Source organism: Cebidichthys violaceus, unplaced genomic scaffold, assembly GCF_023349555.1.
Source record: "Cebidichthys violaceus isolate CVI_PGR_0920_01 unplaced genomic scaffold, fCebVio1.0.p SCAF_16, whole genome shotgun sequence".
Taxonomy (NCBI): domain Eukaryota; kingdom Metazoa; phylum Chordata; class Actinopteri; order Perciformes; family Stichaeidae; genus Cebidichthys; species Cebidichthys violaceus.
Window position 1 is genome coordinate 8,960,019 of NW_027176329.1, and position 15,063 is coordinate 8,975,081.

General features: G+C 41.4%; 1 protein-coding gene across 8 annotated transcripts in view; it reads right to left on the reverse strand.

Annotated features, from left to right (window-relative positions):
* LOC137872688 (cytoplasmic dynein 1 intermediate chain 1) overlaps positions 1 to 14,810 on the reverse strand; it is a 54,565-nt gene extending 39,755 nt beyond the window's left edge. Inside the window, exons 1-8 of one of the 8 annotated variants that reach the window (XM_068711049.1) lie at positions 14,697 to 14,810; positions 13,602 to 13,716; positions 13,227 to 13,341; positions 12,451 to 12,550; positions 11,575 to 11,601; positions 11,408 to 11,449; positions 9,963 to 10,022; positions 9,552 to 9,667 (exon numbers count right to left, since the gene is read on the reverse strand). In XM_068711049.1, coding sequence (XP_068567150.1) covers positions 9,552 to 9,667; positions 9,963 to 10,022; positions 11,408 to 11,449; positions 11,575 to 11,601; positions 12,451 to 12,550; positions 13,227 to 13,341; positions 13,602 to 13,709 — 568 coding nt within the window. In that variant the 5' untranslated portion in view covers positions 13,710 to 13,716; positions 14,697 to 14,810. Of the gene's footprint in view, positions 1 to 9,551; positions 9,668 to 9,962; positions 10,023 to 11,407; positions 11,450 to 11,574; positions 11,602 to 12,450; positions 12,551 to 13,226; positions 13,342 to 13,589; positions 13,717 to 14,696 lie in introns of all 8 variants that reach the window. The other 7 variants (XM_068711046.1, XM_068711050.1, XM_068711051.1 and 4 more) reach the window with 7 other exon arrangements.
* Between the last annotated feature and the right edge of the window lie 253 nt (positions 14,811 to 15,063).

Sequence of the window (15,063 nt, forward strand, 5' to 3'; positions counted from 1 at the left end):
GAAAGCAATTTAATGAATTTTCTTAATTAAATTAAGACTTTAAAAGCCAACACATGTCTGAGATTAATTGTAAAACAGTGAATTCATATTATCATCATTTAATTCAAGCTGATACTCATTTCTAATAAAAATCTCTGAACCTGGTTGGTGAGACTTTGAGGGAGGCCTCAAGTATATGTGCCAAGAGTGCTCCCTGCTGTAGAGCAGAAGAATAGCATGTCACACTGCAGCCAAACAGAAAACCAGCATGGTTATCACATTCAATCAACTGTCAAGCTATAAACTGTGATAATAATCTGGAAATGTAAAGTTTAATTCAAAGAGAAAAAAAGTGAATGCCTGTTAAATTTGATTACCAGGGCTGACTGAAGAACAATTGAAAACAAACGTATGTAGTTTGAACCTAGATTTATTTTGACTCGACTTGAATTATATTCTTAATTGACTGCCTGAGTTAAAAGGTTTGGTTTGTTAAAAGGTGCCATTTTTAAAACTGAGAATATAACACAGTCAAAAAGGCACAAACGTGCCAAACAAAGGGTTAACTGACATCAAACTGAAACAACTAAAGTGAAGTAGGGCTATGAGCTTCAGGCTAGCTGTGGCAGTGAACCGCTATACCCTCTCAAATGAAAATCCCTGGAGAGTGGAAGGGATCTCGGAGTACAAGTGAGACCACCCAGGCAAACGTTGTTTTACACACGTTAAAAGAAAATGCAACAAGGAGGGGGGAGGGGGGGGCACGCATGTCAAAAAGTCAAGTTCAACGAAATGCAAGCGAAAAGGAGAAAAAAGAAACAGCTTGAAAACAGAAAAAGGGACACATGAAACTGTATTCCTTCTCATCTAAAGCCCTCATCAGATGGCAAATATTATTTTGGATGATGGCCATTTTGCCAAAGAGAGGGAGAAAGCCAGAGGGAGGGAGATGAAGAAGGGGTTCATGTACCTTATTATACGGTGGTCATGGGGGAAAATTGCAATCATCTGTGACTCACTTGGAATACCTTACGCACTGTGAAAGACATTATTTCTCTCTAATATCAAGAGTTTTTCTGGGTTTTCACCGTCATGGCCGCTTTTGACAGAAACCGCTTGGGACCCTGCATCAATTTCGGGAGTGAAACAAGAGTGAAGGCTGCACCCTTTTGAGGGCGATGGCGATGAAAGACAAACTCAGAGTTGTTTCACGAGGAGAGAAAGTGAGAAGCTTTGGCCGATTATGTGTGATTGCAGGAAAGACGAGAGGAGATCATGATAGGAAAACCCAAGTCAGATCTGAAGTATGAGTTTGTGTGAACATGCACGAACAGCACGTTCACAGTTGGTTTAACAGTATCCCTACAAGCTGCATACCTCAAGGCAATAACTCCATAAAAAGACACTTCTAACATGTACTTTCAGTAGAACAGATTCAAAGTAAAACAAATGTAGTACATTTTATTCGAGACCACTGGGTCCACTCACTGTGGTTATTCCCAATTTGCCTTGAATTTTGCCTTGAAAAAACACACACACACACACACACACACACACACACACACACACACACACACACACACACACACACACACACACACACAGACACACACACTCTGGTCTGTTCCCGTCTGTTGTAGCCGCCTGGCTGGAACAACAAGAATGTATGAGACAAGCACTTCCATATGTGCCTCTATACACACGGACACACGGACACACGGACACACACACACACACACACACACACACACACACACACATATATAGGCATACACATATATATATATATATATATATATATATATATATGTGTGCACATACATATAAGTACCTAACCATGCAAAGCACACACTCATGCAACCACATTCCTCCCTCCAGGACCTTGAAGACTGCCCACAAACCCCTCAATCATGTCGGTTTCGTACAGACTGGGAGTTGCATTCACTGCTTGTATTTGAATGCATCGTACAAACTACAGACGCGGGATAACTTGACTGACCTGTGAGCCTCAGCCGCTGCCCAATACAGCAATGCTTTCTCTCCTGATGATGTCTTGTAGGAGAAACTAGACAAAACAGCTACAATCAAGCATTACTTCGAACACTTTTAAAACCTTAAAAGATTTGTTGCAAGATGTCAAAGAATGTCAAAATCATATATTCTAATGTTTACCTTAAGTTGCTAACTAGGACTAGCAATATGGCTGAAATACATATCACAATTTTATAGTTTTTCTCAGTCGCTTTGGTACATTTCTGAGCTCAAAACTACTTGTTAAACCACAATCACACATCACAAAAGCAATTTTGCATTCTTTTGAAGAAAATGTAAATGCTTTGGCACATAATTGCAAATGCTGATGTACAATTGTCTGCTGATTCCTACATTATTAATTGCTTGTCATGTTGTTTAAAATGTATTTCACTGGTTCTCTGTTGAATAATCCTAAAAACATCTGCATTTCAAAAGTCATTACATGCAAAATGGTTGCCATACATACATGAACAAGTTGCCATAATCTGTCAAGCCCGTTTTATATAGATTTCTATTAGATTGTTTTTCTAACTGTGTCCTGAATTGATGAATTGCTCTCAGGTGAATCTCTACTTTCACTAATAAAGAAGAATGTCTGAAGCGTTAGATCAACTATACAGTAATATGAATATCTTTCTAATGTTAATACATTACAGTCATTTAGCAGATGCTTTTATCCAAAGCGACTTACAATTTAGTATCTACCCCACACACCGTAGGCACAGCTACGGGAGCAATTTTTTTGGGTTAAGTGTCTTGCTCAAGGACACACTGACATGAGACTAGTGGAGCAGGAGCCAGGGATCGAACCACCGACCCTTCGTTTGAAAGGTAGCCCTGCGCTCCACTTAGCCACAGTCACATCAATGCAAAATGATGTTTAAAAAAACAACAGATTTTCCTGTTATGCAGCACATCGGACAAACTAAGTGTAATACAAACACTATCATCATCATAATAGTGATATAAACCATTAAGTCATGTAGTAATGAGTTTCAGATTAGACCAATTTAAAATCCAGCCCTGTTGGACATTTTGTGTTCAACTGCTGATAAATATCTACGAGTTCATGACCTGATGAACCATATTGAATATATTTAGAAATTTGTGAAAAAAATAAACAAAAGTAAACACTCTAATTGGACCAATGTGCTGCCAATGGTCAGGATCCTTTTTATAAATTTGTCGTTTGGTTTCTTAACTGCTCCATTATGGGATTATGTAGAGTTTAGCTGACGTTTGTGTGTGTGTGTGTGTGTGTGTGTGTGTGTGTGTGTGTGTGTGTGTGTGTGTGTGTCGATGCTTTGCTAGTGCACGTGTGCTTCTGTATAAATTTCTGGTGGTGTGTGCATGCTTGTTTATTCCAGTTTGTTGGTCTGCACATGTGTGTTTATATTTATGAATCTGTATGTGTGCAAGTACACTCACAAAAAAAATGTGTGTGTCTTTTCAGATTAGTGCTTGGAAAATGGGTTTTCTCTTGCAATTAGAGGCCATTACCAGTTCACCACATGTCAAAAGAAAGCCACTTATTGCAGTAAATATACTTAAGGAGTGAATTACTGACCAACTATATACTCAAGCTGTACAGACCCTGAAAACTAATGGGCCAGAAAATACTAGAGGGGGAGAGAGAGAGAGAGAGAGAGAGAGAGACATTCACACATCATTTTGCATACAGATGCATGTACTTTAACAACACACACTCCTGACCCTATGAACTTTTAACCATAAAAAGGGGGGTTTTCACAGTTGTGACATCAAATCGTATCCAAACACACACAGAGTTGTATTTCTGAAGGCCTACTTGTGGTTCACACACAAACGATTACTGCTGTAATATCATAACTGCTGCAACAACTCTTAGTGGCCTCCACTGCTTCTCTCCTATTTGTTTCTCTCTTGTTCCTCCTTAAACTCTGTTTACTCTCCAATAACCAAAGATTTCTCTTCACCTTTTACTCTCCCTCTTACTCCCGTCCCTAAATCTCTCTTTTTCTTTTGGCTACCTTTCCACTGAGACCTGTTACGGATCTTTTAAGGCTCCACTGAGCGAAACCAATTTACCACAAACTGGGTCAGGCTCCACTAATGCCAACCTGCACACATGTATACGTGCACAAGCACATGCACAAAATGCCTGCAATCACCTTGACCTTTCCTGCTCTTGCCAACATCTCAAGTAAACGCACACACACAGACTTGATAGTTATCTCCAGATTGGGATCAGTAGAAAGTAAAAGAGTTGTTTTTTTGTCAGAGTCTGACATTCACTGCATTCATGGCTAAGAGGGATTGGCCGGTCCAGAGGAGGGATGCAGGGAGAAACAAAGAGAGAGGCCGTAAGGTTGCCCACTTTTTGCTGAAACTATGTGAAATCTCAGCACCTCCTCCCACGTGTAGAGTTTAAAACTTGGCTCTACAAAATATTGTCAGATCAGAGTAAAATGGAGGTGGAACATTTCAAGTGCTGTGGTTAAATAACAGTCATGAGAAAGGGTGCACAGTCTCAGTGAAACTCCTGAAATACTTCAACAGTGTCAGTGTTCAACAGTGATAATTATGTGTTATATTTTAGAACCCAAGTACAAAATTTACATTTTTCAAAGAGAAACGTTATCATTTGATATGTGTATATATATATATATATATATATATATATATATATATATATATATATATGTATATATATATATATATATATATATATATATATATATATGTATATATATATATATATATACACATATATATATATATATATATATATATATATATATGTCTGTCACTGCAGAGTAAAGTTATGCTCAAGCCCAAAAACTTGGATCCAATCCAATTTAAAGTCTATAAACCCTGTTAACCCAGTGAGGGCGGCAATCCCAGCTGAACCGGGCTCAGTGTTCATGTCATGCTAGCTTGACGGGAAAGGGGGCTAAATAACGCTCCAAAGTTAGGCTAAATTTAGGCACAGGAAAAACTTGCATGGCCATTTTGAAATGGGTCCCTTGACCTGTCACCTCAAGATATGTGAATGAAAATGTGAATATGTCAACTTTATGTTAATCCCATGCATGAAGTATAAATGTGTTATTTTCGCCTATTTAAAAAATTGTGTATTTGAATGTTGATGCATACTGAGCTCCCGAAACAGTGTTGGAATTGCATAACTTGGGTATGACTGAAAGGTTGAGACTCCTGTGAATCCAGTGAGCCTTAGTGTAGACATTTCATCTAGCGTGATGAAAGTCATGAAAGTACAACTTTTGCAACTTACAACCACAAAAAAAGAGACAGAGGGCATTCAGAGGATGTAAGGCTTTCCAGGTTTATTGACTATGAGGGGGTTTCTGAGGAGTGCTCGCCATACAATCATTGAAAAATGCAATTTCTGCAGAAATCTCCACATGCTTCAAGTTTTGGAAACCAAATTACAGCATTTTCTAAGGGGGTTCCTCAAGGTGTTGTAGCCTTGATGCGGTATTTTGGAGGGATTGTTAAATTATTTTTACCCATTTTCGAGTGGAAAAATAGTTACATTTTGCACCAAATCTGTGTAACAAACGGTATCGACCCAAGAATTGCTACAACAACTTATGAGACATAAGTGAGCATGGGAACAGCAATTATACTTCTAACATAATGTTGTAAGCCCTTTTAGACTTTCACAATGTAGATATTATATTCTGTTGTGAGTGAAAAGCACATAGTCACGCAGCACATATTCAAAATACAACCACTTCTCTTTCTCGAGAACATGTCAACATGGTTAGGCACAAGATGCAGGCATGAAACACCAGCTATCCAACACACACTTTGCTTGACCTTATTTGGTTAGGTCACTATCACACACCACATTATCCCTTACTTTATTTCCCTGCTATGTCCTCAGACAAAGCGTCCATCCCTCGCGACAAGCGCGTCCATTCATACCCATTAGGACAGCAGTAAATAGCTGGAGCCAACCGTGACTGGGGCTAATCCGATTGCCTCTCACAATGGACGCTCAGGACAGACTGATCAGTGAGCAGCCAATAGGGGAAAAGGAACACACATAGACAGCTACACATCACGATTATAGGAAGGCGGTCGGAAGCGGAAATGAAAAGCCACATCATTAACTGGTTTAAATGAGAGTCACACACACAAACTCCATGAGAGCTTTAAAACACAAACATCCTAACAACCATCTAGTAAATTCAGGCCCTACTAACCATTGATAGCAATAAGAATAAATGCCTAATGTGACCCCTAAAACATTTTCACAATAGATAGATAGGATACAATTTGCTATAAATACTAATCATTTTCTGGATTTTCTCTTTTTAGTTTGGGAGGTCCACTACAGTCCAACCCAGGACCAGTTTGCTCACCTTGAGACATGCTGAATCCCTGTTAAAATGATCCTTAAACACAACATACTACTATTTAACACATGCACGGAGGTTCAAACACAGGCATGCAAACAACTAGAGGTCCCTCCATAGAGATTTATACAGCCCCGAGACACACCACCATCATTAAGACAACAGACTTACTCTTCCGTTCATTCCTCCAGAGCAGCCAGCTGGCTTTCTCCCCCACTAAATCTCTCTTCTCTCTCTATATATGTAATATATGTTTAACATAACACAGAGGTAGCATTAGTTGCTTTACAGAACAGTTCCAGATCAGACCCTGAGGGCAGAGAGGAAAGGGAGGAAAAGAGAGACTAAGAATGTTTAAGACAGAAATGCAGACGGCATTCTGTGTAAGCAGCCAAACTGTACAAGAAAAGGGTGATTAGGGGATTACAGTGGTTTTTCGTTACTTGCATTATTTAGATTAGGCTATAGGATAGATAAGGTTGACTTTGTTAGAATATGGGATTAATATAAAAAGTAGAGTTTGTGTCTGATGAATAAAAAAAGAGTGAAATTAATAAGCTTTTTGCATACCACTTCTCAAACTAAACCACACAGCATTATTATTGCCATGTCAGGTCAATCCTCATCAGAGTAGAGCCTTTGACTAAACATGTGCATGTGAAAACCACCAGGAGCTTAAAGGTGAGCTCACTGGCTCTCTTAGCTCAAAGCTACACACACACTTATGACCTACATATTTTACATATGAAACACACACACACACACACACACACACACACTGAACACATGCCTGTTTTTGAAGCTCCAAGAGACTGTTATGTTTAATTCTAAAGGGGACCCAGGTGTCCAACCTTTGCAGTAAGTTGGATTCAGTAGCATGTTACTTAATATGAATCGTTGTGCATCCTTTAACAAATCCACTAAAGATTAGCATCCAATAATTTTAAGTACCCACAGTTATAAATAACTTCCAGGCAGAATGAGGATTTTCCTCAAAAACAATGTATAGACCACTAGAAAAATAATCTCTCTCAATCGTCACTTATAAACCACTAGAAGTGTGTGGAAGTGTCTGTATCTGCATAGATCATGCCCTCTGCCTATATTTCCTGATTTGGCTTTGTTCGAGACGTTTCTGGGTTTCGACCTACATAAAAAATGTAGCGACCAACTGCCTCATCCATAAGCATGCAACCAAGTGGAAGCTACGAAAAGGGCCGACAGCACCGGAAAAAACGGAAATATAGTGAGCCGAAATGATTAGCGAACAAAGCTCGTTCCAAAGCTGGAGTGAATCTGACGAGCTAAGGGAGGAGGGGCCAACTTTGAATGTTGTGTTTCAAAATCGCCACCTACAAATCTTACTCTTAGTGCCTTAAATATTTAACAACAAAAACTCCAAGATTTAATAGAATGATATGCATCGTTACACATTATAAATGTGTGCAATTATGCACACAACCTGTAGCTGCAACCTGAAAATGAGATGTGTGCCATGTGCATGCTGGGCTCAGTAATCAACAAAAGGAACTGGCCTGAACAAACATACAGCCAGAAGTGCAGGCAGGTGCTCCCATCAGCCTCCTTTCCTCTTTCTCCAGACACACAAGCTTTGTGGTAGTTTGCAAAAGGGTCTCCTCAGGCCGAGGTCACCTCCCTGTAGACCACCACAGCTCTGCTCTGGCTTCCAGATGTTCTCAGACTCACACAGACACACACACACACGCATAAGTTGTATATTTGTGTGTGTGTTGGTTTGCCGCATTTATTGTAGGTATACTACCTTCGACAACAGGAGTTCTTGTACGAGCAGACTTATAAAAAAAAGTTAAAAGCTTTGTTCTGAATGTGAATGTGTGTGTGTGTGTGTGTGTGTGTGTGTGTGTGTGTGTGTGTGTAAGCGAGTCAGTGCCTGTGCACTTGTTGAATAAATGAATCTATTCCTGGGTCTGTCAAGGAAATGGGGGGAGTTGAGGCGTGCCATGGATGCTGATCACTACAGACGTATGTGTGTGCGTGTGTGTGTGTGTGTGTGTGTGTGTGTGTGTGTGTGTGTGTGTGTGTGTGTGTGTGTGTGCGTGGTAGATTGCTGGTGGAGGAGGGCCATGGAATCCACACCAGACCATCTATTATAATGACAGGAAGCAGGAAGTACAACCCCTTCACAGTCACATGGCTGCCAGCTGTCTTGACAACAAAAAGAGGGACGATAGAGAAGATGATAGGGAGTGTGTGTGTGTGTGTGTGTGTGTGTGTGTGTGTGTGTGTGTGTGTGTGTGTGTGTGTGTGTGTGTGTGTGTGTGTGTGTGTGTTCTATACATGTCTGACAGTCAGGTTGGATGGAGAGTGTGTAGGTGGAGTATTTGTTTGTGCATTCCTACACGTGAAGATGAATGGAATAACTGCATTTGAAATATAAAAATAAAAGCAAAGGCTTGAAGCTCAATTTAACTGCAACTGCCATCCATCCAACTCTCCATCGTCCTTCTGCTCCAGAAGAAAGCTACTCAAATCTATATGCCTTGAATTTACAACCACCAACGTTATGCCAAATCCAGTGGAGGATTAACCTCAATTTACACCATATGGATGTGTTTAGTAACTGCAGCTCGGCACACATGCGCACGCCCACTTGCAGAGACACAAATATGCACATATACATTTTCATGTATGCACGCATAACCTCACACGCAAACTCACTCATACACACACATGGACGAATACACACTTTTTATTTTTGTGTACCATTTTTTGCCCGGACCAAAATTATGATGGAATGAACGACAGCTGTTCCTATTTAAGAATACCAAACTGTCCATAATGGTAAGGAATATGTAAAACACACAAATGTACATCTTTGTGTGAATACAACACACACACACACACACACACACACACACACACACACAGCATAGCAGGCAGGAATCCTCTTGGGTGACTTTCATCTGTCAGGCTTTAAATTACTCCAGGTTTACAGGCTGTGAACTGGCTAAATGAAGGAGTATCAGATTCAACCACACAACGACGACAATCATTGCAACCTGAGACCTTCTGTTGCCTCTTGTGAACCTTGTTGCCCCGTGGACCCTAAAACAGCTCGAATCTTTTAGACCATGATATGGAGTGTCAAGAGAAGTCACTCATGCACACACACACACACACACAAATCCTCACCTTCAGACAGGTGGGCAGTGAGTGGCGTCTGTGTCTCCTTGCAGTAAGCGACCACCTCCTTGGGGAGGAAGTCTACCTGTGTGATCTTACAGGCTCCCAGCCTCTGCATCCTGCGCCTGGGAAAGAGAGACAAGACGTTCCCGTTAGCACGGTTACATTGTGCATATACACCAAATCTGTCCCAATTTACATTTGTTTTAAGGTTTAAAGCAATGAATAACATGCAGAGCCTTTTGTCTGTGGCAACCACTATCTCAATATTCAGAAGATCGCGTCATTAGAGCGGTTTACCCTTTTTAAAATGGAATATAAAATTTTGTCTATTGAGTGCCATGCAGTGCCAAATACGGTGTATTTGCAGTATCCATTTTTTGGTCAGACAGCAAACTAGAGGAGAGAAGGAAGATGTACCCGAGCTCAGAATCAGCCTGCAGCTGCAGCACAGAGGGGTCTGTGTCCCACTGCAGCGTCCTGATGTCACCAACAGGGGGAGCAAGAGAGGACATGCATGTTTACAAACAGACACGTTAGAACAAACACACAGAGACACGCGTGTCAGCGCCGCACCCGACACACATGACCACATGGATGCACATACACACTCACCCACGGACCACTTATCTAGGGAACAGCTTAACACGGGGATTCCCATCGAATTTCATGCAAAGATGACAACTGTTAATGGAAAAATGTTTAGATAAGTGGACGTCGCGTGGGAGGGTGATACATTAGGGAGACATTATATTTCATTATGCTTTAATGTACTCTATCTATTTATTTAAAAGACCTCTTCTCTTGTGATAGATGTCTTGGTGTTCTGCCAGGAATCTATAAGTTGAAAATACCGAAACATTTATGGACAGAGAATGAGGAAGGTCTAAATGATTCCGTTGTGTTCAGTGGGAAAACAATTTGACCTGCTGACTTTTAAATGCAGGAAAGCTCTGCAGAAATCTTTGTTTGGATGTTTTTTTTATCCTCTACGGCATCCAATTTAAGCAACTTGCATGACTTTAGTCCACATTTGTGTGACATTCTGTGTCTTGATGTTTCATTATGCAAACTTATGCCAAATGATGCATGAAAGCCATGAACCACGTTTCCAGCAACATGATATCCACCTCACACCTGCAGCACAACATACATCATCTATGAAGTTTCAGCATGTGAAAATCAAATCAAAATGGATTTATAAAGAGTTAGCCTGCTCGATATACGTGACGATACACTTGCCATGCATCATCAATGAGTTGCATAGCTTATCCGCAGTAACACATTCCTTTAGTTTGGGGAGGTAGGAATAGGTAGTAGGGAAATCAAGCAACAACTGTAACCTATAGAGTTCAATGGTGACTTGGATGAAGTCCACCAACTGTGAAGGGATAATGCTTCCAACATCACCACACTCTCTGATGATACCTTTTAGGGCCAGTGAACACGCCCATCAGACCCTCGGCTTGTGCCACACAGCGCCAGGTGAGAGTGGCAAGGCATTGCTTTACGCTGACAGACCGGCTGTTTTGCAGTAACAGCAGTGACACTTTAAGCAGCAGATTGTCAACTCTGTGAAGGCTGAAGTGACTTCTGTGGCTCAACTCATGCAAACAGAAATCTTTTGAGCTGATATTAAGGGAGACAGCCGGGCTGCAGACAGGAAGTCACCGGAGGAGGCTGGAGGAGCAAAGGAATAGAGTGGCACTGTCCTGTTTTGAGCTTAAAAATCATGATGGGAACACATCGCTGAGACCACTTACAACACTGCGGGTGCCTCTCTGTGTTCACATGAGGGTAAAGTCAGCTAAAGAAAGGAAGGGGAAGGGGGGGAGGATTCCTGGGTTTGACGTGAAAATGCTTACCTTGAGGTCTGTGCTTGGGACTTGTTTTTAGAGAAACCTGACCTAAGAAGGGACACACACACATACACAGCCACAAATGGAGAAGCTCAAAATGTCATGCCATCATCACGGGTGGATTTGGGGGAGAAAGAAAAAAAAAATCATTCCAGGCAGTAGCACTAACTCACCGCTTTGTAAAATCCAATTTGTAAAAGCTAAAAAGAAACAAAAAATCGTACATGAGATCATTTATTTCTGCGAGGAACTGTATTGAGCTCTAACAACCTTCTAATCCCCAATTCCACCCCTGGCCACAGCAGAGCAACACGTCACTAATGACCACTGAGGGCATCACTCACACACTGACCTCTACCATCAGCCGCCATAAGAAAGCAAATGGAAAAGCGCTTGATGACCACTCTCTTCTTCACCAGAGCAGCCGTGTGCAGATCTTAAAGGTAAATAGTCGCTCCACTGGTCTGGTGCGACTATTTACAGCTACTTCACAGCAAACGTATGGTTCATGTTCATTAGGCTCCATATTCAAAATGAATTCCATTTACTGGCTCACCTAGGCTGCTTTCTGAAACTTCACCAATGTGGTATTTACTTGCACAGATAACATCTGTAAATTTGCATCTCTCAGTATTTTCAAACTCCTTCGTAGGAATGACTACAGCTGACCTCGACTCATCAAACTTGACTTCTCAAGACAAGCTATGAGAAGCAACAGCCTGCACAGTGGTCATCAAAACACCGGATGGCGTGACAGGCGACGGATACCACATTCAAAACCCAAGAGGGCACCACAACCTCACCACTGGGGACACCCATTCTTACCTAAACCTGTTGCGCCATTGACAAGAAAAGAAACGGAATATGTGTCAAAAGTGACAATGTGCCCAAAGCAACTCCACATTATCATCATTTTTAGGCCACTTGATTTTATTTCCCCAGTGTGATATATGTCTTTCACATCTTTGACGTTTCTTGAATAAGACTCAGAGTCAACAGAGACTTCTGACACTGAACTTGGGCATGAAGTGTGTGATTTTTTGGCCTACCTGCCTGCTGCTGCTGCTGCTGCTCCTCCATCGGTTGAATCCTGGCTCCCCGTCTCACTGGGTGTGCTCACTGATTTGGAGGGTGACACAGGGGTCGGGACTAAATAATGAAAAAAACATGAATCTAACATTAAAGGCTGCAAAGAATGGACTGCTCAAAAGAAATTGGATGAAGTGCAACAAAGTAAAACCAGTGATGGACAAATAAAAGAAATGTTAAAAAAGAAAAGAGAGGAAGGGCAGAGCATCAAATGCATTGTTGATTTGTGTGACATATTTGTACTTCTTTTGAAGATGCATTATAAATAACTTAAGCTAATAACAGGCATAGCAGTGACCCAGTTTGGAGGTGTTGAGGGTGTTGGTCTATCAGATTTGTGCACAATTAAAGGTAAACACACAGAAAACAATAAAATCAAGTGTTATCTGATCAAACCTAATAAAATATGTTGTGTTACTAATACGATATCAATAAAACAATAAAACAACAACGATAATAACAAACTAGGCAGAATTAGAATGATAATTTTTAGCAAATTGTTGCGTCTTAGGTCTGCTCAAGGTCTGCTTGGTGAGTGAAGGCTAATCATTAAAGGGTTCAGCCGACATTTTGGGCTGTAATTAATGAGGTTTGGTGTAGTTTCAGAAGCATCGAGGTAACTTTTACTGCAGTTATTGTGACAATTAACTAAACCTTCTGCAGTACAATCAAAAGAGAAAAGTGAGAGGACCCTTTAAGGATACATTAACTGTGTGGGGTGTACGGGTGACGGTACCTAGTGGAGGCTCCGGTGAGATGCCAATACTCTGTAGCAGGGCCTCGGTCTCCCTGCGCTTTCGGTCCAAGTCTGAGTCCTCTGGGGTGGCCTCTCTCTTCTGCTGGCTCTCTGACTGCTCAGGATACACAGAAAAAAAAAACATTTGCTCACTCGCCATCACTTAAAGGACAAGCAAACACGTGCATGCACATTTTTGATCAAAGAATTTCCAAAACACCAACCTTCTGCACACACGTAGATGATTGTACGCACGTATGGACACACACACAACCTCAGCCTTTTGCATGTCACAGCCTGACAAAAAGCAACCAAACACACAAGCAACACACACCAGAGTGCCAGTTGTGTGAAGTTACTCACTTTTTTCCTTACCTCTTTCTTCTTCCTCTCCTCCTCCTTTATCTTTTTCTCCTGTCTGATTTGGGCGAGGCGCTGCTTCTTGCGCTCTAGCTCTGCTTTTAAGTCACTTTTGTCCGACATGATCGTCCTTCAAGAGAGAGAGGAACGAACAGGAATGAGCTTCGCTGTCACAATATGCTCAGGTTTCATTATAACAGTGTGAAGGAGTATACGTTTGTCAAGTGAGCCTCAGCGATGAGACAGAAAACCCACTGGGTGTGGCAGTTATACAGCCATCAGTACAGTAGATCCATCACTTTGCTGGCCCAGCAAACCACAACGAACTATATCGGCAAAACAGTTGTCAATACTACGCCATACTGGGCCGAGACGGATTTCCACATTGGTGTGACAATAGTACATTTTCTCTTATTATATACTGGAACTAGTCCAGTGTGTGCAGGCTATATTTAGACAGCCACTTATTTTACCTTAATCAAAATAAACAGAGTAATAACATCAACATACTCTGTGATTCATAGGGCCTCTATTGCCACGATTCTCGTTTGGTACATACAGGATATACTAGTTTGATCGTTTTTTTTAATCAGAAACAGCCTAAATGTAGTTTAGCCTACAAGCCTTTCCAAGATCTTGACCACCTTAATAGGTGGTCAAGATCTTGGAAAGGCTCCCTGAGAATGCTGTGATTAATTACAGAAAGGTGGGCTACACATCTGTATCAGTCTGTATCAGTCTGCACCGACCCTCACCAGTGACTTAGCACATGTGTAGATGGCACTTGACCCTGGAGGTTTTAACAACATCTGCTAAAGCTATATGGTACAATTAATGGGAAAATAACTAAAAGCTGCAGTATAACCATGACAGAAAAACACAAATCACATCATTAAATGTATACTCAACAAACAGGCATGTATAAGTACTTATATTGGCAGGGGAATATGCACTCGCAGCCAGCTAATCACATATTAAGACATTTAACTAAATGCGTGCAAGGCCTTCCCTATAAATACTACTGTGACTTCAGATTGCGAGTAATTAACAAAAAGGGGACCGTTGTCTCGCAAATGGCCGTATGTCGCACTGTTCTTGTAACACTCGTACCTTGTCCACTCGTGCAGATAATGATGTGTCACCCGGCAAAAGATGCTGTCTCACTGCTGCACCCCGAAAGAAGAAGATAAAAATCAACACATAGTCTACCAAACGTGAAGTCACAGTGAGTCGAGGCCTCTCGAGAACCACCGGAGAGGTCGTTTAAACCGTTTCGTGTGGCTATTGATAGCACCGCTCAAAGCACAGCATCTTAGCGGATGATGACCCATATAATACACAAAACAGGTGCACCGCACGCCGACACATCCCTCCCTAGGAAGAGTAGGAAGATGAGGAGGAGGAGAGGAAATCCCACCTCCTCTGACACGCACTGTCATCGCCTAGTCGCTTTTGCAATGTCGCCATCTCCAGGCCG